The sequence below is a fragment of the Amblyomma americanum genome, chromosome 5 (assembly GCF_052857255.1).
Source record: "Amblyomma americanum isolate KBUSLIRL-KWMA chromosome 5, ASM5285725v1, whole genome shotgun sequence".
Taxonomy (NCBI): domain Eukaryota; kingdom Metazoa; phylum Arthropoda; class Arachnida; order Ixodida; family Ixodidae; genus Amblyomma; species Amblyomma americanum.
Genome location: NC_135501.1, coordinates 72,559,708 through 72,583,067, shown reverse-complemented (window position 1 = coordinate 72,583,067; position 23,360 = coordinate 72,559,708). Strand labels below are relative to the sequence as shown.

The window sequence follows — 23,360 nt, the reverse complement described above, 5'->3', positions numbered from 1 at the left end:
CCAAATGGCCCGCTCACGCACAACTGACCACAAGCAGCGACATAAATCCAGCCACGAAAATATTCGCTCCAGAAAGCAAAACTCTTCTGGTGTTATAGCGTGGCTCTGAATCCCATCAAGTGCACATGGACTATCCTCGACATTTCTTGCCAAGTATCACGGCCCCTTTCGCGTCCTGTAGCGCGGATCTGCTGTTCAGTATACGTTGTCGAAACCCTCACGCCAATGACAGGTCTGCACCGCATGGACGCGACACTGTTCACATAGAGCACCCCAAGCTGTCGTACAACCCCGCCACCTTACCAACTACGTAGCTAGTCAGCAGAGCTACCCTTTTCGGGGGCCGTTGTAAAGGCGAAGAGCCGCATTCGCGCCAATAACGAATATTAACATGCGCTTCAGCGGCATCGCTGTCGCCGCATGTGTCTGTGATCTGAAAGGCTGCCCTCGCACTGCTTTTTCCGCTGCCCCCATCGTAACGGCTTCTATCAATAATCTGCGGTCGTACGAAGTGCACGTATGATATATATGCCAAATGATTCAGGGAAGACAGCTACTGATTTTTAACAGTACGGCTTTAGAGGTAAAGACAAACGGTTTGCAGCGCAGTGAGCGGACGTCGAAAATGGACTGAAGATTACACCAGCCACTAGTACCAAATTTCAACGCAGCTCTTCACAACTGGCAGGTGGCGTATAGCCACCCTCCGAGATAGTCGATTGAGAGCCATCTTCCATTCGGCGTTCAGCTGTACGACTTTGACGAGCTGTTGACGCCGGCGGCGAGGCCTATGACCCGGAAGGCAGGAAAAGGCGTTTCAGAGCTCCGTTCAGAACAAGGCGAATCACGTTAACTAGCAACGTGATTAGCTGACTTGTAACCGCTAACTTTTCAACTATTACCCGGAGGCGCCTGATTGCAAACAGACATTTGCAGCCGGCAGTTAATAATAACCGTAATTCGAAAACACGGTTTCTCCCGGTGCTGTGGCTCGACTAATTAGGGTCATTTCTTCCGCCGTTCAAAACTTGCGGGAGGGCATACAGAGAGTCAACTAAATTTCGACACTCCGTGGCGCACGTAATAAGTGAAATTCTCTTCTCCGCCTGCGCTCGAGCATCAAAGTGGCGGAGGGCAGCGATTTGATTGACGTCGCTTTCCGCCCTCCTACGAGCGCACGGTTTTTGATTGGTGCATGAAATTGCCGAAAATAGTTCAGCCACCAAGACAACAGTAATCACGTATTTGAAATTCTAGAAACTGGTATGCCTATTAGTATCGGCCGCCTGCAAATCTTTAATTGCGATCAGGGGCCCAATCGGTAATAATTAAAAAGTTAACAATTATAATTTAGTTATTCAATTTACTAGTTAACATAACTGGCCTGTTTTTTGATCTCCGCAAACATTAGTATTACGATGAAGCAAAAAGATTCACTTTACCTCAAAACCCCTTTTTTTTCATTTTCGGCCGCTTTGTCTGAAACACCTGGAAAGTGTCAGGCCTCCCACCTAAATGTAAACAAGTTTTTAAAAGAGACGAAGTGTCCTAGTCCAGTGAAACCAACTGTGGTATTAGAGTCGCGTGGCGTAGTGTCCTGCATTTTTGGCTTTTTCAAGTTAATTTTTATTGAAGCAAAATTACCTAAAAAATTGCCTAAACTAAGTTAAAGATCGTCTCTAAAAACCCCTCGCAGCGCTGTTTCCATCAAGGCATAAATTATGTAGTTTCTTATTGTGTTTAAACTAGCTTTCACGTGACCAGCTACCGGCTTACATCTCTTTCCCAAAGTGCACGCAAAGGCTCATCGCAGGAAACACTTCAAAATAAAAACGGATTTTGTGCTCTAACACACGCCTTAGAACGTTGAAATTGCGCCGTTGTCTCCTCGAAGCTTCTTTATTATGCTGGTTATGGTTTAAGGCTTATGGTTATGGTTATGGTTATGGTTAAGGTTATGGTTTAAGTGTTATCTTGGTGCAAACATTTCAGTCAGCTGTTTTTCAAAGCGATCTACAACTTTTTTATTGACGCTACTTATAACTAATCAGCTAATTAGGCCTAGTTAATTATTTAACTTTGAAGAACGAAAAAATACTGCAGACTGGGTCACTGAACTGTAAACAACCCTTCATCAGTTTTACGCGGCTAGGACATTTCATCTTGTTTATAAGCTTGGTTACAAGTAGCTAGGGCATCAGGCATACACTGGCTTGGGACCGCAGTACATTTTATAAATGACTGCACTTTTTCAGTGTATTTCGTCTCTAAAACGAGGCGAAGCACTTAAAAAACGAACAAAGGCATACAATGAGCAGCCCCCTACTCTTATAATAAATACTCAAATGCCCTTCCGAATATAAACAATATTCTCCTGAAACACTACCCTAATTTAGCTGGCAACGATCGCCTCAAGAAAATAATTCCCGACACCCCAGGGCTAACATACAGACGCAACACAAGCCAGAAAGGTGTGCTAGTACTCTCTATGCTCGATAAGAAACCCCCACCGACAGTAAGTTCATGCCCTCGACCTAGATGTAAGACATGCAAGCTTTTACGAAGCGTCACTGCTGTTAGAAGCACGGGAACCGACTTGAGATTCCATATAAAGACTAGCTTTTTTTGCTCGCAGTCTTATGTTAGTGTAATGATCATCTTGTCAGAAAATATATATAGGACAAATTGGGCAATCAATAAGCACCAGACTGATCTGACACAGCAGGGAACGTCCAAGAGATAGTGTCGAAACATTTTAATCAACGGGGTTACAACTTCGATGAACTTTAACTTTTCCTTCTTAATTCAGGCTTCAAATCTGCAAGAGAAAGAAAATACAGGGAGGCATTCCTAAACTACAAACTTAAACCTTACAACCGGCAGGGATTACCATATCAAGAGGAAACTCAGAAACGCCCAGGTTCCTTCCGACCCTGGGGCAATTCTTTTTAAAGAATGGTCTTGCACATGGTCAGAGCATTTTCCAGTACTTCATAAAGCCGCTTTATCGTTTCTTTTAACCTATCCCTCCATCCCGACCCGTCCTTCTCCCTCAATCACATCTTTGCTTTTTTTGTTCTCTTTCTACTTGTTCAATATATACCTACCGTACCGTGCATGTCTTGGTGTCATCTCTCAAGAATCCTTGGATTGCACATTTATTACCCGCGGCTGCGTTTTTATGGAGGAAAAACGCTAAGGCGCCCGTGTGCTGTGCGATGTCAGCGCACGTTAAACATCCGCAGGTGGTCGAAATTATTCCGGAGCCCTGCAATACGGCACCTCTTCTTCCTTTCTTCTTTCACTCCCTCCTTTATCCCTTCCCTTACGGCGCGGTTCAGGTGTCCAACGATATACGAGACAGATACTGCGCAATTTCCTTTCCCCCAAAAACCAATTATTATTATTATTATTTATTACCCCGTTCCTTTCCGTCTTTCTCTGAACTCGCCTCGCTTGCTTTTACCGTCATTTTCTTGTTTTTGCGCCCTCTCTCTCTGTGTATTTTGTTCCACAATGATGCTTAATTCTCGTATTAGAATATTCCACTTTTTAGTTGCCACAGGTCGCAGCTGGACACACAGCCTTCGCTGTTTCTCGACCCTCCATACGCCCATATTCTTTTGAGATTAGCTGACATTCTTCTTCTAATTTCTTGAAGGATGACCGGTTCATGCTGGTAAGCAGCCGTCATGCCCGAACAAGGTTCATCTTACGCATCCTAAACTCATTTCAACTTCAACGCCATTCCCCTCACCGGGCCTGCCTGCTCGGAGTGAAGGCCCTATTTAAACCCCGTCAATGATGAGAGCTTTGCCCAGACGAAGACAAGCCCTCTTGTGGAAACGTTGGAAAGCACACCAAGGCTTTCACTCCTTAGTTCACTTTATGATTACTTTATATAAAGTCATATACGAGTGTAAAATATTTTACCCCCCAAAACATGCTTCGATAAAAAATAGAAACATTTGGTGCGCATGGAGTCTCTGAACTCGAACCACCGTAATAGTAATTGGCATTCACAGATCCTTGTGTTGCTCAGATCGCACACAGGTAAATCTAGAGTGGCACGAAGTGTTGTCGTGTTCACATGCCGTGGCATCATACCGTACCGTATGAGGGGTTGTCTTTAGTGGGCGCACTCCTTCGCGATACAAGGTTCGGAATATAGCGATAGCGTAAGTTCAAAGAAACGCAGTGCTTTTCACCTGCTCCGGGCAGCGACTGATTGTATGGGCACCAGCCTAGGGCAGTGCAGATATCTAATACAAGAACGTGTCGAGGGTGACGAAGGTTTTACATGCATTATTTAAGTATTCATGACGCGGAGCGCTACTTGGTGGCCTTCGTCATTCCGCTCTTGAGATCGCAGGTGAGGAAGTCTGTTATTCGAACAGAGTAGGAAAAGCGGTTTCTACTTTAATGCATGACCAAATTACTTGGCCGGCCACGACGCAACAAAAACCTCAATTACTTATTGTGGCTCTGAAGTCAATTACAAAAAGATAAAGACAAAGTAAAAGATTGTCGTCGTCATTACACGAATGTTCGTCGTGTTATGGGTTGATTTCGCCGCTGCATGAGTGCCAGACGACAGCCCAGGGTTTAGAAAACAGACATGATGATACGTCGGCACATTCGCGGCAACGCGTCTTAGATGAAAATCTAACCGAATGTTGGCTTGGATGAATAAGTTTGTACGGAGATATGATCACAGAGCCCTGCTCGTACGGAATCGTTGTACTAAAAGAGGGAGCACTCCCTGACCACTATGAAATCGATTAATGTGGCGGAGCTGCCACCAGCTGCTATCCTGTACATAAAGCTGCTTCTTGCTAAATTTTTTTCTGAAGGAGAACACGTCCGTCCTTAAAAGAGCCTAGAAAAGGCCTCGGTAGGATCAGTTTCAAAGAAGTTTGCGCGCAAGATGCATTATTTACGAAATTCACGAATTTTCTCGCACTTATTATTTTGCCGGTGTTAGAGGGTGAGGAGCGGCTACTACGTTTGCTATGAAGATTGGACAGAACGGAGGTCATCCGCTTAGCCTTCAGGTTGCAGGTTGTTTATAAATGGACCCGACTTTCTCTTCCCATCTCTCACCATATATATATATATATATATGTATATTAGCATACAAGGCAAATTACGTGAGGGGCTAGTGTGACAAACATATTAAGGAAGCCAACAGTCACCGAAATCAAGGTGCATAGAGGAATGTTTCATTTTTTTAATATCTAGTGCCAATCATATAGTTTTTAAAGAAAATTACTTATAAAGCAGCAGAAAAAGCAACCCTGCCGCCGGTGGGATCCGAACACACGACCTCCGAATATCGCATCCGGTGCTCTTAACAACTGAGCTACGGCGACGGCTGTCCAATCTGCTGCTTTCGTGGGTATCTATGTTTTGTGTGTAAGCGAACCTTGAGAGTGTTCACCAGCGCCACCCTCGTCCACAGCGGTGGACGTAGCACGTCCTGTAATGCCGCAAGTGTGACGTAGAACGTCATCTAACGGCGAGGGCGAAAACTTTGCGAGAGCCCTGTTGTGCTACCTATGGCATCAAGATTGCCAGAACCGAGACCCTCGTTAAGCTATTATCAGAGAAGGCAAATGAAGTGAGGGGCTCGTTTGACAAACATATTAAGGAAGCCAACAGTCACCGAAATCAAGGTGCATAGGGGAATGTTTCTTTTTTTTTAATATCTAGTGGCAGTCAATTAGTTTTTTTTTTCGGATCCCACCGGCGGCATTGTTGTTTTTCTGCTGCTTTATAAGTAATTGTCTTTAAAAAAATATAATTGATTGGCACCAGATATTTAAAAAAGAAAAAAAGAAAAAACATTCCCCTATGCACCTTGATTTCGGTGACTGTTGGCTTGCTTAATATATATATATATATATATATATATATATATATATATATATATATATATGAAGGAAGCCAACACCCACCGAAACCAAGGTGCACAAGGAAATGTTTCAATGTTTTTTTTTAATTTTAATGCTGATAAATGGGACAATAAGACTTCGATTAATCTTTCGCTTAAATTATATTACTTATAAAGCAGCAGAAAATACAACCATGCCGGCGGTATGATACGAATTCAGGACCTACGAATATCGCGTCCGGTGCTTTAGCAACTGAGGTACGGCGACGGCCGTTCAATGTGCTGCTCTCGTGGGTATTTATGTTCCGCGTGCAGGCGAACCTTGAGAGTGTTCAACAGCCCCACCCTCGTCCATAGCGGCGGACGTAGCACATCCTGCAATACCGCGAGTGTGACGTGGAACGTGCTACGTGCTCAGGTATGAACGAGGGTGGCGCTGTTGAACAATCTCATGGTTCGCTTGCACCCAGAACATAACCACGAGAACAGCACATTGAACGGCTGTCGCCGTACCTCAGTTGATAGAGCACCGTATGCGATATTTTAGGTCGTGGGATCGTATCACACCGGCGACATGGTTTTTCTGCTGTTTTATAAGTATCTTTCCTTAATCGACAGATTACTAGAAGCCTTATTCTCTCATTTATCAGCACTTCAATAAAGAAACATAGCAATATTCCCATGTGCACCTTGGTTTCGGTCTAAATAGGAAGCTTTCGGTCTAAATAGGAAGTCTAAATAGGAAGCTTAGTTGCGAGGTGCTTAGAACAGAAGTATGGTTCGAGCTTCTTGGTAGACAGGGGAATGTGTTAAGAAATATGGCCTGTCCGTATTTTCGCGCAAGAGTGCGCATTTCTTGAGGGATGGTTCTTAGGCATGTTTGCTTGTAGGGTGCATTTTGATGCATGTGTAGGATCGTATAGCTTGTTTTCATACATTGCCTTCTGCATTCCGGCTGGCAAAATAGAACAAAGGACTAATATTTGCTCGCTTAAGTCTTGCTTGAAGACACGACTTATGTTATTTGAGCGAAGAAGCGGACAGCGAAAGCGACAAAGCGGTTTAGCACGTGTGCCCGGTTACTGTCCCGCAGGCAGCGGGCGGGATCATAAATGACCTCCTAGAATTATCGCTCAGGGCATTGCTCCGAGTGTTTATCTACTGCAAGGTTTACTGTCGACGTAGCCTATAGCTCTGAAGAATGGAAAGCAGATAAAAGGGAGGCATAAAAGAGAGGCGTATGGTGCTTGCGCGACCGCTGTCCCTGATAAGCCTTCCGAGAAAGGTTGATACTAGGAACAAGGGAAATCGCACACGAAAAACGCCCCAGAGCAGTGTCTAGCAAAACACAGAAGACAGAAGCAATTGAAAGGTACTACGAGACACGTAAGTGTGCCAAATTTTTATGTAGTCTTTATGGGAAAGAAGCGCTCTTGTATCCGGTTCCACGCACCTACAAAAATACGTGTGATAGTATACGCCTTAACTATTTCTTTCTTAGCAGCCGGTCTGTTGTTGTAATAGTAAGCGGGGCTGAAATTCGCAGGTGCATGATTACTGAAGCCACAACTCTTTTTACGTTAAGCGGTAGAAAACTAATAAAATTGCTTTTTGTGAATACTGATAAAAGGTCATTGAATAGTGCGAGTTCTTGAACAAATTACAAGAACACCTGAAGCCGGAAAGTCAGCCTGATATGTTTGACGCTTTTAAACTGCTTCCTTGTTCATCGAGAATTACTTGGCAATTTATTCGATGCTGAGAAAATGGCAGCCTTGTTAGCTATACGATGCGTTGCTTCGAAAATGTGGCTCCACATGCGAGCTAAATTTCTGGTTGATATTCTTTCATACCTATATGTTATCTTTAACAAAATTGAAAAAAAATCTTGTCTTCTGGTGCATATTTATCTTTATTTCGGAAAAGCGCTATTTATTTTGAGAAAAATGGTAATTTCTTCATATGTATTAGTATAGAGTGTCTTTTGAAACAATTTAATTGTCCAAGGCAAACTAATTCATGCTTCTACCAATCATCAGTTGAATACAGCAAAATTAATCAAGGTAATCTTTGAAAGAAATATCACCTCAGCGTGTTTATCTATATTCAACATGTAAAAGGGCTAAAAATAATAAAATAAGCCTTTGCTTGTTGATATACATACATCGCTGAGCCTATCATAACTTAAGAAATGCTACGTTTTTAGAGCCACAGCTTTTATAGGGGCCATTCTGAAGGCATAAGCTTTACACCGTCACACGTGTCACTTGCAAATAGGCCATGGCATATTTATAAATATTACTTGGCCGAGGCTGTAATACAGCATTGACAAATCGCGACTTGCACGATATGTCATGCATACGTAAAGTGATTTTGAGTAGCAACGAAACACTGTTCAAAATTTTATTCTGCGATTATTTAAATATCCATCTGTCCTATCTGGTTGTGTCCTGTTTTTTACACGTTATGACAGTGAAAGTTAACTTTTTGTCATATCTTTATCAGAGTTTATGCACTTGTGCCATTGTAGAAAATATGGTTTTCAGGAATGAGACGGAAGCAATAACTGCCTTATTTATTGTTAGATGCTCATACCATACAGTGTGGAAGAGATTAAGGGGCGAGTGTAAGTAATAAGAATGAATCCGCAGTGGAGGAGGGCTCCGGAATAATTCCAGTGACCTTGGTACCTTTAACGTGCAGTGACACCTTACCGAAGTCGTTGAAAGAGAAGGAAAAAATATTAGGGAAAGAGTTATTTACAGGTGGAGTTCCTCATTCTTAGATCATACTGAACATGGCCTCCTTCCGTGCCCTACCGGATAGCCCTTGCTGGTTTTCGGCTTCCGCGCTGACTAGCGCCACATCGCGCTATCTGATCATTTGCTTTTTTTCTATGGGTATGTTCGTTCTTTTAGTCTGACCAGACCGTACAGTCGAAATTTGGATATTGGTTGCAAAATTGGCACTTGTTCTAATGCCAATAATATGGGCACATGGACGCCTATTCTGGTTCGCGTAAATCAAACCACGGCCCTAACCACAGAGCCTCCGCAGCGGGTCCAACATTGATAGCCCAAAGGCTCGGGATAGACTCAAGCTACCAAGTGGTAAGCAAATGGAGGAGCGCTGAAGCGAGGAGAGAAATGCGCTTGCATGGCGTCTCGCTTCCTTGGAAAGAAACAGGGGGTAAACAGCGCACAGCTCAGCCTCGATCTCTGATATAAGCAAGATGCGATCGCGTGGCAGTCATCGGCAGCGTAGACTGTGGGTAAAACTGGAGTCACAGCAAATTTGATTGCTTATGAAGAAAAGATTTCTGGCTGGTTTTCTAATGTCACAGTGCAGACTACGAGATCGTCACTATCGTGAACAAAAGCCGTCCATAACCTACGACAGGATACGAAAGTATGAAGCATCATTTTAAAGTCGACGCATTTTCAAAGCACCGCATTGATGGGTGCCGTAATCAGACCCCTTCTGTTTCATCTGCGCCATCGTCTACTTAAATGGATCCTGCGTATACACTCGCCCATCGTCCAACTCGCGAGCATTTTTCATATAGATTCATCAAGGCTCTTTAGATGGGACGACTGTGTTACGGAGCGACTGTGGCGCACGAAGCAACATGTCGGACTAGACTTGAAGCTCGCGGGGTTGGGAGAAACGCCTAGCCGAGAGAGCGCCTCTTGTGGCAGTGTCTGCCTTCGCGGCGAACGTTTATCGTGGTACTTCAGAAAGGTAGTTTTAAAGGTAAGCGCCTTACTTTGTCACAGTGTACTACAATTAAGCGCTCACTGTTTGCAAAGAGCCACCTGCACAGAAACTATGTGGACCGAGAAAAATATTTAGGAAAGTTTTCCGCACTTTTGTTAACAGGTGCCGCGCACTCGGGGTGACTCCTACGAGCACCTATCGCGGTGTTTTAAAAATACACCGCCTCTGAAGTAGCATTTGATACTCTCAAGCTCATTTCTAGGGCTCACTCGCATTTATATCGTGAATAAACATCATTCGTGCTCTGTGAAATCAGAAAACCACTTTGACAACTTTTGAATATGACTACTCCAATGGGTCATTCCCCAAGCCATTACCTACAGCCGGCTTCGGCACCAGCAAGCACCCCCTATATTTGTGAACACTGAGTTTGGACGAACTTCAGCGCTTTCTGTACTAGGGGGTACGCACACAGGTTTCTGCGTCAAACCGGCGTCATATTTTCGAATGTAAGGCCTAATAGACATTTTGTACTCATGTGTACCGCTCTTTTGTACTGTGCACAAACTCAAATGCAACCTTTTTCCGTAAGGTTCCGAGACTGAGTCCAATAAAAAAATGTGTTTAACATAGAAATTATTTGTGCATCACTCCTTCAAAATAGTCTCCCTTCCAGCCTGTACACAGCTTCCAAAGCTTCTTGATGTCTTGGAAACAATTGGAAAACGCTTCTTTTTGCAAGGCTGTCAGCTCCTTTGTCGTGGCGTCTTGAATTGCCCCCACGTTCCCCATCCAGCGACGTTTTAGGGCTCTCTTCAGAAGAGGAAACAAGAAAAAATCGCATGGGGAGAGGTCAGGCAGTATGGCGGACGGGGAAGTACAGTAATGTTGTGCTTGGCGAGAAATTTTGTCACGCTGAGAGCAGTGTGTGGCCTTGCGCTATCGTGAGGAAGGCTCCATTGTTTAGATGCCATTAAGTCAGGGCGACGGCACCGCACTGCATCATGCATGTGTTGGAGCACGCGGATATAAACTCCTGATTCACCGTCTGCCTTTGTGGGACGAATTCTAAGTGTATCACACCTCTAGCATCGAAAAAACTATCAGCATCGTCTTTGTTTTGGCCTTTCTGTCGCCGTACCTTTCTCGACGCCGGAGAGTTTGTGGAGCGCCATTCGGCGCTCTGCCTCTTTGAGAAACGCCCCGGGCAGAGAAGATAGGTCAAGAGCAAAGGGCCCGCTCAGAGCACAGCACAGAGCACCCAAGCCCGGAGCACGCGCACCTCCGAGACACATTTTCACCCCGTCTTCACTAAGAATATCCGTTGCAGTATTGAAAACACCATGTTTCGTCTTCAGCTTTGATGCTGTCGACGAATGCAGCATCCTTCTCATCTTCGGAGAGCAAATCAGTGCCCTCTGATGCCCGCGTGTCCTTCTGATCCTGTGTGAGGGAGTGGGGCACAAGTCTGGCATTCAGCTTTCGTTTCCCGAAGTTCTCAGGCGATATTTGGCGGCATATTCTGTTAATAATATAAAGAGCATCGATAGCATACCGACTGTAATGATGCTGTCTTGCTGTATGATTTCCCCGATCAGAGCCACGTTGTTTTCATTCCGTAAGGTTGAAGAGCGCCACTGCCTTGTGTCGTCTTCCGCCGACGTTCTTACCGAAAGGAACCTATTGTGCGGGCCGCTCGAAAACTCGCGCCCGCGATGTCTCGGAGCCGTAAACGTCGCGAAGGAGCTCATACGTCTGTGTGGCTGTCTTGCCAGGCTTCACAAAGAATTTGATGTTTACACGCTGTTCGAGGTGGACGTCCCTCTCTCCATATTATCTGACAACAGAGCGCTCAAACGACTAGCGACAACGTATGTTTCTACATGTAGTTCCATCTACTGGGTGCCATAGCAATTAACATAAAAAGGTCAGGTTTGGCCGAAAAGATGGCGCTACACATTCAAAGCAACATTTGTTTTGGGGAGTCATTTCTAGAGAAGAAAATAAATTAATCTTGAAACTTTACGGACGAAGGTTATGTGGATTTGTCAGACAATGTTATCACAGTGGAGATAAAAGCAGCGATGTGAGCTAGACATCAGGGGTTGAAGTGCGCTTGCACTCAGTACACCAAGCGTTCGCTCTGTGCATCCATTTTTTATGCGATAGCGCAGTCATTCCTCTGTTGTCTTCCTTGACTCAGTGTCATTATTTTGCTGTAGTCTCTCCGTGATTTCGCCTGAGGTCGTAGAGTGTGCATTATGCGTAAGTGGATGCCACTATAATTTTTGAATTAAAGTTGTTGCAGCTAGTGGGTCCTGTGCCAATGTAATGGTGGCGCAAGTGGGAAAACAAAATATCACACCGGAATTTTTTCGGCAGATACCAAACACCAGAAACGAACAATGGCAAAGTCATATAAGCAAAGAGTTTCTTTTTATATGACTTTGGCAAGTGTCTGTTTCTGGATATGCTGAATTTTCCTCGCCAGACGGGTTTCCGTCGAACCCTTAACTATAACGGCAAACCACTGAATACTTTAACTGGCATTTTGGGTCAAAAAGGCTATGATTGAAATTTCATTTTTATGATTAATCCGAAGGCTGCAGTTTGTTGCAGCACACTAGTAGTGGTGTTCGTGAATTTTCAAAAACAGGATTCCTTCGTCACATTGCTACAAGACATATCTGCCTTCCTTGCGCTCCTAATCAAAACTGTCCTGCTATTGAGTGTGCGAAGCCGCACCCAGCGTCATTCGGCATTCCATGCGCTGCATAACCTGCGTCGCACTTGGGCGACTGCTCTCTCCATCTACCGAAAACCCCTCCACATCCTCATCCTTTTCGTGTGGTTACTTGACTTCGATGGGCGCCTCAAGGACTTCAAATTATACATCCTGTTGCGGCGTGCTTTAGTTGCTGTTGCCCTCATCACAATAATACTGTAGACAGTTAGCTTTCAGACACGTTAAAATGGATGCGCTACAAACTATCGCATAATGTTGATGCCACTTGGTACACGAAGTAGGCTGTTCATCAGGAAGTACATTACTTATCAATTAGTTCTCATTTCCTTCTTATCAACTCTTCATATTTTTTCTTTTTAGGCCTCCCAATAAGTGGCAAAAAAGAGTAGCCCCTCTCCATTTTGCCACAACTCTACGGTATTTTCCGGTCTTTCCTTATTCTTCTTTGGAAGTGCACAGGCACATTTTCCTCTCTTCAGTTTTTCAGCTGCACACACTGCCATGTGGCAGGTGGTGACAAGTGAACTGAACAGTACGCCGGAAAACGATGGGCACTTTTTGTTCGCGGTGGGCCTAATAAGATGCAACGTACACGGCCTACAATTCTGTGCAGTATTCTGGGCGTACCATTCTTGGCAGAATCGCGGATCAGAAAGAATTTTTTTGAATTAGGAAGTTTCGGTGGTAGCTATACCGTTCCATAAGCCGTGTAGCGGCGTTTGGGTGGATGCTAAGGATTAATGACTCCCTTAATTATTTTATAACTACTGCACCTTGCGGGAATTCTCTTAAAGATTACACAAACAGACACTTTCCTCGAACACTAAAGCACCTACTGGCCGAGCAATAAGTTGGCTATGTGTAGCCATTTGGATACACGCCACAAAACTAAAAAAAATAGCAACCGTTAGATGTCGGTGCTCGGTACAGACAAAATTTCTATAACGTTCCCTTGAGGTTTCAAACATGGCTGCATCTTGTCGCCGTTTTCGCTTCCACTCCAGGTCAAATGCACCTTTTGCCAGCAGTCGCTAATATCTGTTCAAAAGTAACCGCCCCCAATATGGAGTAACAGCCCCCCCCTATACATACAATGCAGCTGCTGTGGGGCGAGAATCAGAGAAGAGCGGTTGCCATTAGATCCCTGACTAGTAAGAGCATGCCGAGGTTTAACTGTTTAAAAGTATAGGCGTAAACATGCTACCAATTCACAAACACTTGTTTTTTCAATACCTATTCTTGCGAGAAAAACATATTCATATTACTGACTAGAAAGAGCATGCCCATATTTAACTATTTAAAAGCTATAAGCGTAAACATGCTACCAATTCACAAACATTTGTTTTTGCAATACCTACTCTTGCGGGAAAAACATATTCATATTACTGACTAGAAAGAGCATGCCGATATTTAACTATTTAAAAGCTATAAGCGCAAACATGCTACCAATTCACAAAAACTTGTTTTTGCAAAACCTACTCTTGGGGGAAAAACATATCCATATTACTGACTAAAAAGAGCATGCCGATATTTAACTATTTAAAAGCTATAAGCGTAAACATGCTACCAATTCACAAACACTTGTTTTTGCAATTCCTACTCTTGCGGGAAAAACACATTCATATTACTGACAAGAAAGAGCATGCCGATATTTAACTATTTAAAAGCTATAAGCATAAACATGCTACCAATTCACAAACACTTTTTTTTGCAATACCTACTCTTGCGGGAAAAACATATTCATATTACTGACTAAAAAGAGCATGCCCTATTTATAAGCTATAAGCGTAAACATGCTACCAATTCACAAACACTTGTTTTTGCAATTCCTACTCTCGCGGGAAAAACACATTCATATTACTGACTAGAAAGAGCATGCCGATATTTAACTATTTAAATGCTATAAGCGTAAACATGCTACCAATTCACAAACACTTGTTTTTGCAATATATACTCTTGCGGGAAAAACATATTCACAGTTATTTACACATGCGAAGAAACAGCTGCGAGCGGCAATGAGAACACAGCCAGAACTTCGTGGTCGTCTTCGCCTCCGTCCACTCGTTCACTCGCTCAGTGTCGTCGTCGTCTACCGGCTTCAGGACCCCCAGACGATGAAACGCCATCTCGGCGTTAGGGTGGCGACTTATGAACGTCATGATAAGGTTTTAGGCGGCAGACATAGACGACGTCGGTGGAGGGGCCGGAGGGACGATGGCGAGGACGCAAGGGGAGCAATTTCATAGTCCTCGTGGGTGACATGGCGCACCACACGGTAAGGGCCACGGTAGTGAGAAAGGGGCTTCTCGGAGAGACCTACGCTGCGTGACGGCGTCTTGAGAAGGACGAGAGATCCGAGGTTATATTCGACGGCCCGTTGACGGCGGTCGTAGGCGGACTTCTGGGAAGCTTGTGAGGCACGGAGCCGACTACGGGCTATGTGGCGCTCCAGCGTGGCCTGGGCGATGGCGTCTCGAGCGTAAGCAGTAGCGGGGACTGGAGAAGGCGGCATGAGTTTGTCCAAAGGCAAGGTGGTCTGCCTACCAAATAAGAGGTAGAAAAAGGAATAGCCTGTAGTCGGCTCCGTGCCTCTCAAGCTTCCAAGCACCTCCACCAATTATGTAGCGGGAAAGAATATATTTAAAGTTTTTTACACAAGTGAAGGAGCAGCTGCGAGCGGCACTGAGAATGCAGCCAGAAGTTCGTTGTCGTCTTCGCCTCCGTCCACTCTTTCACCCACTCTATGTTGTCGTCTGCCCGCTTCAATATTTACGCTCTGAGCGGTGTTTCTTTATATTTTGAGGGGAAATGAAATGATAACTGTGTCAAATGCATCCATTATTTTGGGAACTGACATATGTGCTCTTTCGGTTCAACAGAATAAAGGTAGCGATTGTTGCTCAAGAGCCGCCCTATAAACAAAATTTGGATAAATACTATCCAGGAATATTGAAATTCGGAGCGTGAAGGAGCGTCGGCTGCATACAGCTGCCATGTCCAGCACATAAGCTTGAATTTACTTCCTGTTTCAAGTCCGACAAAAATTCAGATTATGGAACAATATACAGCTATCCCGTTTACTAACCGGGTGTCGAGAATCGGTTATTATTGCCAACATATTCCTTAATAGCCTACCAGTGCTTTTTGCACTGGAGTAGGATTCTACTTAAGTCTGCAGTGAAGCTCTGCCTGCACTTATGATCGCCTCCCCACTTTCCTCTTTGGAACGGTTGTAAACAGCTGTGGTTCAAACATTCTTGCTACAAAAATAAACAGCTAATCAAGAAATTAGAAGTCTCGGAATTTTTATTGCTCTCATTTCTTTAACAGCGCGAAAGAACACAACGTTGACTTTGTTTCCTAGACTGATTAGTTGGTGTTGTAACACAACGCTATTCTGGTAAGGTAGTTGTCCAGGGCTGATTTTATAAGTTGCACCCTTTTACAAGCCACACAGCCATTCCGCGGAAAGCAAATATCAGTAGCAGATGAGTTGCCTAGATATTTACTGTAACTTATTCTCATACATCATTTACAGAGTGAAGAACGAGTGCAGCGATGAACCCCGACACCCTCAAGTACATTGATGGCGTTCCTTTTCTCGACTACTTCGCCGAAGACAATGTGCGCACCGCAATGAATTATTATCCCAGAGACAATGATGTGATCATAGTGACATTTCCGAAATGTGGAACCACATGGACTCAGTATATTGTCTCCAGCATCTTAACCAAAGCCAACCCGCCAAATGACCCTGGAGAGTTTATGCTTTACACGCCCTTAATTGAATTCCTTGGCGCTGAAGCTGCGATGAGCCCCGCCAGGAAAGGGCCTTTGATCACCCATCTTCCATTCAAGAACATTGTGTTTTCGAAGCAGGCAAAGTATATTTACGTCGCAAGAAATCCGTATGACTGCTGCGTTTCCTGCTACTACTTTCTGAAAGCTGTCACACCCAAAAGCTACCATGACGTAACATTTGAGTCATTTGTTGAAAAGTTTCTCTCTGCGCAACTGTTTTATGGTGACTACTTTGACCATCTTCTTGACTGGTACGGACTAAGAAATGAGAAAAACGTTTTATTTCTCACTTATGAGCAAATAAAAGAAGATACAGAGCTGTGGATTCTGAAGATAGCTGACTTTCTTGGGAAAGACCATGCTAGCGCATTGAAGGAAGACAAAAAGCTGCTGGAGAAAGTCTTGGAATTATCAAGCGTCCAGAACATGAAGACAGTGTTCAACTACAATCCCCATGACCGAATAAAGAGCTTGGTGGAGCTTCCTGCAGAAAAGACGTTAAAGTCCTTGGATGCGTTCAGAAATGCTCCGGGAACGAAAGAACAAATGCACGAAGGGGCCGGTTTTGTGCGGAAAGGAGTTGTAGGAGACTGGAAGAACCACTTCACGCCGGACCTGTTGGCGAAGACGAAGGAATGGATCAGGAACAAGGCCAAAGGATCTGATGTTATGGATTTGTGGAATTCCTGCGGCCTCCCGTAAGGTCTGATCGAATGAAAGTTTAAAACAATGCTTAGTGCTTCAGGTAAACACTTTTCTGGTATACTTTATTCTCCCAACTGCACTGGGCTCCTTTAGATTCAAATCAGTATAAAAAATGCCGAAACTGTGCACGAATAATGGCACTATTATTTATGTACCTTTGCGCTTGATATCAAAGTGTAAACGTGAAGATATCACCTAAACAATGCATGCTCTTTAAAAAATGTCTTGCAGCGTGGTGATGATTTTGCATTTTTGAGATAGCCTGTGTGCTCTGTTTCGTTGCACTGACTCGCCTTTGAGACGAAAATGGCTTTATGTTTACTGAACTTCTGTTCCTTTTTTACAGCATTTTCTGGCTCGGGAACTCATGAAACACAAAGGCCTGGCTTGCGATCATTTTGTTTTCAATGATTCATTCATAACTTTTTGTTCATTTGATGTTTTGCTGTGATTTGGATGAGCCGGTTATTTCTTAATTGCTTTTTGGTCCGCTTTTTTAGTTATCCTAGTGTGCTGGCATGCGAAAACTTGCATTTTAGTAAGATTTCTGTTACTGCGTTCCCACAATTTTAAATTGCATACCGTTCATCAAGTGCTTATGCCTGTTGGTTCTTTTTGGAGCGAAAGCTGCACGTTCCGAGCTGCAACTATCAAAGTCTACAAGGTTTCACTTTGACCTTAAGCCGGGATTTGCGCGCCTGCCGTCATACCACGTGACTGGCCACAGCTGGAGCCGAGCTCCGCCTGTGCCGCGCCGCTCGCCTCGCAGGCTGTGCCGAGCCTCCACCGTACCACGTAAACATGATCACGTGATTAGCCGTACACAGCACACGCCTTGGCGATGCGCTCACCTCAGTTGGAGCCGTCGAGACTCGACTCTGCGGAGCATTGGAGGCCGGTCTTTCGCTCGTCTCATTAGGTACAACGGCGTTAAACCCCAGCCATATTTAATAAATACAGGTTTATCAAAACACGACGCTGATGCAAAGGCGGAGGACGTCTTCACTGAGTGTATCCAGCTCGGTCGACAGAAGATAACAGAGCTCGTGGTTATCAGACCAATTAAGAGCATTGTTAATTATCTTCTAAATTAGTTCATATGTAATACAAGTTGTTTTCGGAACATTGAAGACTGTACCAATTCAAGAATTATTCAATCGACCTTTTTGACAAGGCTGCTGTGAACATGCGCACCTTTTCTACTCTAACTCCATTGTTTGGAAATGAAATCACCTACTGCGCATGCGCATGCGCAGGCGCAGATGGCTCCTCTTGGAGCAAGGTTTCTCCTGCGTTTTCCACGTGCGTTTGTTTTCAATCAGTAGCAGATGAATTCTCGCCACACCTCAGATGGCGTCATGTTTTGCAAAAAAAAAAAGCGGTTTCACAGAACTCGTGAATGCGCAATTTGCTAAAGATATTTATCAGTCGAATAAACGCTTTTTAGTTCATGGGAGTTTTAACGTCCCAAAGCAACTCAGACTGTGAGGGATGCCATAGTTAAGGCTTCGAAAATTTGGACCACCTGTGGATCTTTGATGAGTTCTGACATCGCACAATACATAGACCTCTAGAATATCGCCTCTATCTAAACACGACCAGAGCGGCCGGGATCGAACCCGCGTCTTTGGGGTCTGCAACCAAACACCAAAACAAGTGAGCCACCGCGGCTGTGATTAAGTGCTTTTTCTCAGCGTGCATGCAGTTCAGGCGCACGCAGAGCGCCTAGTTTTCGAGTGCGGTCGAGAAAAAAAGGAAGATTATGGCGACTGCCGGATTTGACAAGTTCTGTTTTTACGTCTGTCTCGAGTCAGTCAAGGCAATCTGAAAGATTTTGATTGCAACACACAGTATGAAGTCGATGATTAAAGGTAATTTAAAGGTCGTTCATTAGTAGCATAATTGTGGCCACCTTCTCCTTACCTTAGTTTCGCTAAGTTTAACACAATCTCTGGAGGCAGCATCCACGTGATCATAACCCTCATTTTCTAAACAAGGAATAAATTTTTAGAAAGAACCAACCGTTACGTGTACTAGTTCTTTCACAGAACAGACGCGCTGTTCCGATGAATAAAATGAAGGACAAAACTTATTACATTCATGTTGGTGCATTCTTTGTGTCGAGGTAGAAGCCACTTCAACTCTTGGTAAAAGTGGACCACATTTGAAGCGTGCGTTGTCCCGCATTTCATTTCGCACCACCCAACTTACTACAATGTGCATTGTGCCCGCCTATTACTCCAATGGTCAAGTGTTGTGTTGCATATTTTATTTATTTGATGTCACTTGCCTTAACAGATCAGATATTTACTTTTTGTGCAACTAGCGTACAAGCGAGTTATTTTTGTTCGTGTAGTAGCGCAGTGAATACTCGCTACGCTAGCAATTGCCGGGCAGCGTACTTCGGCACCGGTTGGCTACACAAGCCCAAAAATCGTCGGTGTAATTTTGTGATTTCTGCTGTGATCGTCTATGATTTATTAGCGTAATTTGCCGCTACCAAAAGAATTGTGTTAAAACATACTCCCCTCCACGGAAGATATTTACTGAGATCTGAGATTTATCCTCCGTGATCCGGCTGACTTTATGTTCATATCGTGCTACACCCTTCTCTCTTATTTGGGAACGCTAATACGTCATATCAGGGCAGATGCTGCGTATATACGTTTCCTTCCCCCGCATAATACTCAGATGCAATAATCACACAGGTGCCCAGGCTGCTGAGGATGTTATGAAACGACGGAACGCAGTTTTCGCGAAAACACATATTGACAGGTGGCGTTTCATTTGCGGATTTGTTCTAATCATTTGCTTCACTTTGAGGCTCACACTATTCGCTCCCTCTGACTCAACGACAGAACAACGTTCAGCTCCCCATTGTTAATGGCTTGCTTGAAGAGATGTGCACTGAGGAAGGCTTGCAACTCTATTACCATGTGTTCTTCGCTTCCGCACTGCCGTTGCAGCAAGCCACCTGGCTTCATTGATCACGCACTACAGCTGTGATATACTACAACACTTACATTATCCGGCTTTTCTTTGCAACAGCTGCAAGTCATAATTTTTGTACTATTCTAAAGTTCTATAGATCGGTATTACTCTAATTTATTCCCGTCGACTCATAGAACAAATATATATTGATCTGAAAATTTCAATAAGCAGCAGAGAGTTTCTCAGAACCCTCTGCCGCAGTGTTGTCAATGCTTACCACCAACCCAGTCATATCACACATCGATGTGGCTTCGGCCTGAAGTCAGCAAATAGGCCAGCGATCGCAAACTTGGAGCGGTGTTTCTTGTGGTCGTACCTCGAAATGGCCTATGCCAGCCTCCTCTTCTTTACGTGAAAGTACAATTAGTCACATAACAAGAGCGCTTAACCCTAGATAGGAAAATTTGGAAATTCCCCTCGTATTTATAATGCAGACCTTACCGTGGTCAGCCAGTATCCCGTGTAAACAGAAATCGGTAGACCAGTGATTGTATGTTGTCTCACGATTGACCTCCATCCTACTAGCGATCAAGGCACAAGGTGACGCATGGGACAACCCACAAATGCGCAGCACAGGCAGCCACCGTGTTGTGGCTTCTATGAAACATATTGCAGGCAACCCAGCTCGCTGGCCATTACGACTCCAGGAAAATTTTCACGAATGTGGTAAACGTGTCGGGTCAGTTACACAAAGCTGCTGACTGCCTTTCTGGTAAGATTGTTGCCCTTTGCAATGACGGCAACGCTGGCCTGTTCTCTCTCTCTCTTCCATCACTACGCCACAAGAAGCTCCTTGATACACAGGTTTGCTCTCCGTGATGAAATGTAAGTGTCAAAAACATAAACACTGCTGCACCCGAGCTCAAACTCGTTGTGGCCACACACCTGCACCCTTCTGTCCTCCAAGAGCTTCGCGACCTCTGCCTGCTGGTAATCTGTGCGTCTTGAGTACCTAAAACCACAAGCATTGTCGATTACTTCCTTCTTCCTCCCCTCCATCTCTCTGTACATCACTACGTTTTGCATGCGACCTGTGCTAAAGGCGAAAACGACTGGAACTCCCTCAGCTGTCCTCCTCCAACCTATTGACCTCCCACCGAAACCTTTCCCCTTGTCAGATTAGACACTCTGTGACCTATACGTTGATTTTCTTGAATTTACTGGAATGACATTGTCCCATCGCAAAAAGCGCATCTCGCTCGTGTCTTCATTTTTAGATTGGTAATCGTCAGGAATGAGTTTCAAGAAAACATTCGCACAAAACAAAGAAGACAAAATGAAGAAACACAGAAAGGCAAAGACTTTCAATTGCACTGAAAACAGACAAAATCTAATTAAGAAGCTCCAAGGCTCAGGTGCAGGTATATCGTTACAAAAGAAATGAAAAAAAGGAGCAAGGTTGTCGTCACTATGAAACCGACGTCGCCAGGGAATGGCCACCGTATGATACCTTCAGATATAGCTGAGTGCAAAAATCAAACGACACCACAACTATAAAATTCAAGCAACAAAGCGCCGCAAAGAGTAGTAAATGAAATGAAAATTGATTTTTGAGGAAAGGAAAAGATGCAAAAATTTTCTCAAATCTCGGTGGTCAACCCGGAGCAGGGAATAGAGCCTTAATTACGCAAGCATTGCAATCAACCTTCTACAACCTTTGCCCGAAAAGTTCCCAGACTAAGTCTAATGAAAAAAAAATTCGTTTAACACTGAAATCATTTGTGCAGCAACCCTTCAAAATACTCTCCCTTGCAGACTATATACAGCTTCCAATGCTTCTTGAGGTCTTGGAAACAGTTAGAAAACGCTTCATTAAGCAGAGCTGCCAGCTCCTTTGTCGTGGTGTATTGAATGGCCACCAAGCTCCCCATCCAGCGACCTTTCAGGGCTCTCTTTCCACGAGGAAACAGAAAAAAATCGCAAGGGGGGAGGTCAGGCGAGTATGGTGGGTAGGGAAGTACTGTAATGCTGTCCTTGTCGAAAATTTTGTCACGCTGAGAGCAGTGTGCGGCTTTGCCTTATCGTGGAGAAGGCTCCATTGTGCATATGTCCATAAGTGAGGGCGACGGCGTCGCAGTGCATCACGTATGTGTTGGAGCACGCCGAAATAAAACGCCTGATTCAGCATCTGCCCTTGTGGGATTTACTCCAATGTATCAGTCTATCAGCATCGTCTTTGTTTTGGTCTTCTGCCGCCGCACCTTTCTCGACGCCGGAGAGCTTGTGGACCGCCATTCGGCACTCTGCCTCTTTGTTCGAGGATCGTATTGAAACCACTATATTTCGTGTTCGTCAATGACGCTGTCAACAAATGCAGCATCCTTCCCTGCCTCGGAGAGCAAATCAGCGCTCACTGATGCCCGCGTGTCCTTCTGGTCCTGTGTTAGAGAGTGCGGCACAAGTCTGGCATTCAGTTTTTGTTTCCACAAGTTCTTTCGCAAAAAAATGGTGGCATGTTCGTTATCTAATGTCGAGAGCATCTGATAGCATGCGGGCTCAATTGTTGCTGTCTTCGTGTACGAATTCCCTGATCCGAGCCACGTTGTTTACATTCTGTGAGGTTGAAGGGCACCCCTGCCTTGTGTCGTCTTACACCGACGTTCTCCCCGAAACGAACCGCTAGTGCCACCCGAAAACTCATGCCCGCGATAATTTCTCGTTGCTGTAAGCGCAACGAAGGAGTTCATACGTCTCGTTTGTTTCCTTGCCAAGTTTCACATAGAATTTTATGTTTACACGCTCTTCGAGGTGGACGTGGAACTCTCTATTCACTCACAGTAGAATGCGCAGACGACTAGTGACAACGTAGATTTTTACATGTTGGGCCATCTTGCGGCTGGCGCAGCAATTAACATTAGTAGCTCCGGTTAGCCCGAAAAATGACGCTACAAATACGCACCAACATTTTTCGAGGGAATCATTTCTAGAGAATAACATAAATCACTCTTCAAAATTTACGAACAAATTTTGTAATCAGGAGAGCTTCCTCAGTGTCCCGGGCTATGCGTTCATAAACGCGCCCAATAACCACAGTAGAACCAAAGAAAAAAGTGGCACTCAGAGGTGCTGACATGAGTAAGCAGACCACGCTACTGCCTTCCAACTATGTTTACTCGTTGCCTAATTCAAAGCGGCAGTCATTACATCCACAGGCACGTAGCGGATATTAATGATCTTTCTGATTGGCATATAACTTTAATTTATTTTCGATTGGAAGGCATGCTCGGAATTAGAACAGAACAGTGTGCTTCGTTCACCTATGTTCGCACCTTCACCATTTTCTTGTTCTGCAATTCAAAAACATGCTCGAGCCAGTGTTGGAGCACACGGCTGAAGCCCGCTCTCTCTGATCCAGTCAATCAGACCACGCAACATCTGGCGTATGTAAACAGCGCCACATCTAAGAAGTATCTCATACGAAACACACATAGTGCATGTAACAAGTTTAGATCCATGGTCCCCGTCACAAGCCCTCTTTATCTTTTGGCGTTTGCTTATGAGCAGGCC

The 23,360-nt window shown here is 44.4% G+C and overlaps 1 protein-coding gene across 2 annotated transcripts; it reads left to right on the top strand.

The window, feature by feature from the left end:
- Positions 1 to 7,155: 7,155 nt before the first annotated feature.
- Positions 7,156 to 18,857, top strand: LOC144132538 (sulfotransferase 2A8-like). Of its 2 annotated transcripts, XM_077665024.1 has the most exons (3): positions 7,156 to 7,279; positions 15,895 to 16,902; positions 17,209 to 18,857. In XM_077665024.1, exon 2 carries the CDS (start codon positions 15,915 to 15,917, stop codon positions 16,857 to 16,859), a length of 945 nt encoding a protein of 314 aa, XP_077521150.1. In that variant the 5' UTR covers positions 7,156 to 7,279; positions 15,895 to 15,914; the 3' UTR covers positions 16,860 to 16,902; positions 17,209 to 18,857. The 2 variants fall into 2 exon arrangements, with proteins under 2 accessions (XP_077521150.1, XP_077521149.1); XM_077665023.1 differs by lacking the exon at positions 17,209 to 18,857 and having other exon boundaries at positions 15,895 to 17,012.
- The last annotated feature ends 4,503 nt before the right edge of the window (positions 18,858 to 23,360 follow it).

What these genes read in the sequence shown, in the direction of transcription:
- LOC144132538 (XM_077665024.1), top strand. Translation starts at nt 15,915, where the DNA reads ATGAACCCCGACACCCTCAAGTACATTGATGGCGTTCCTTTTCTCGAC.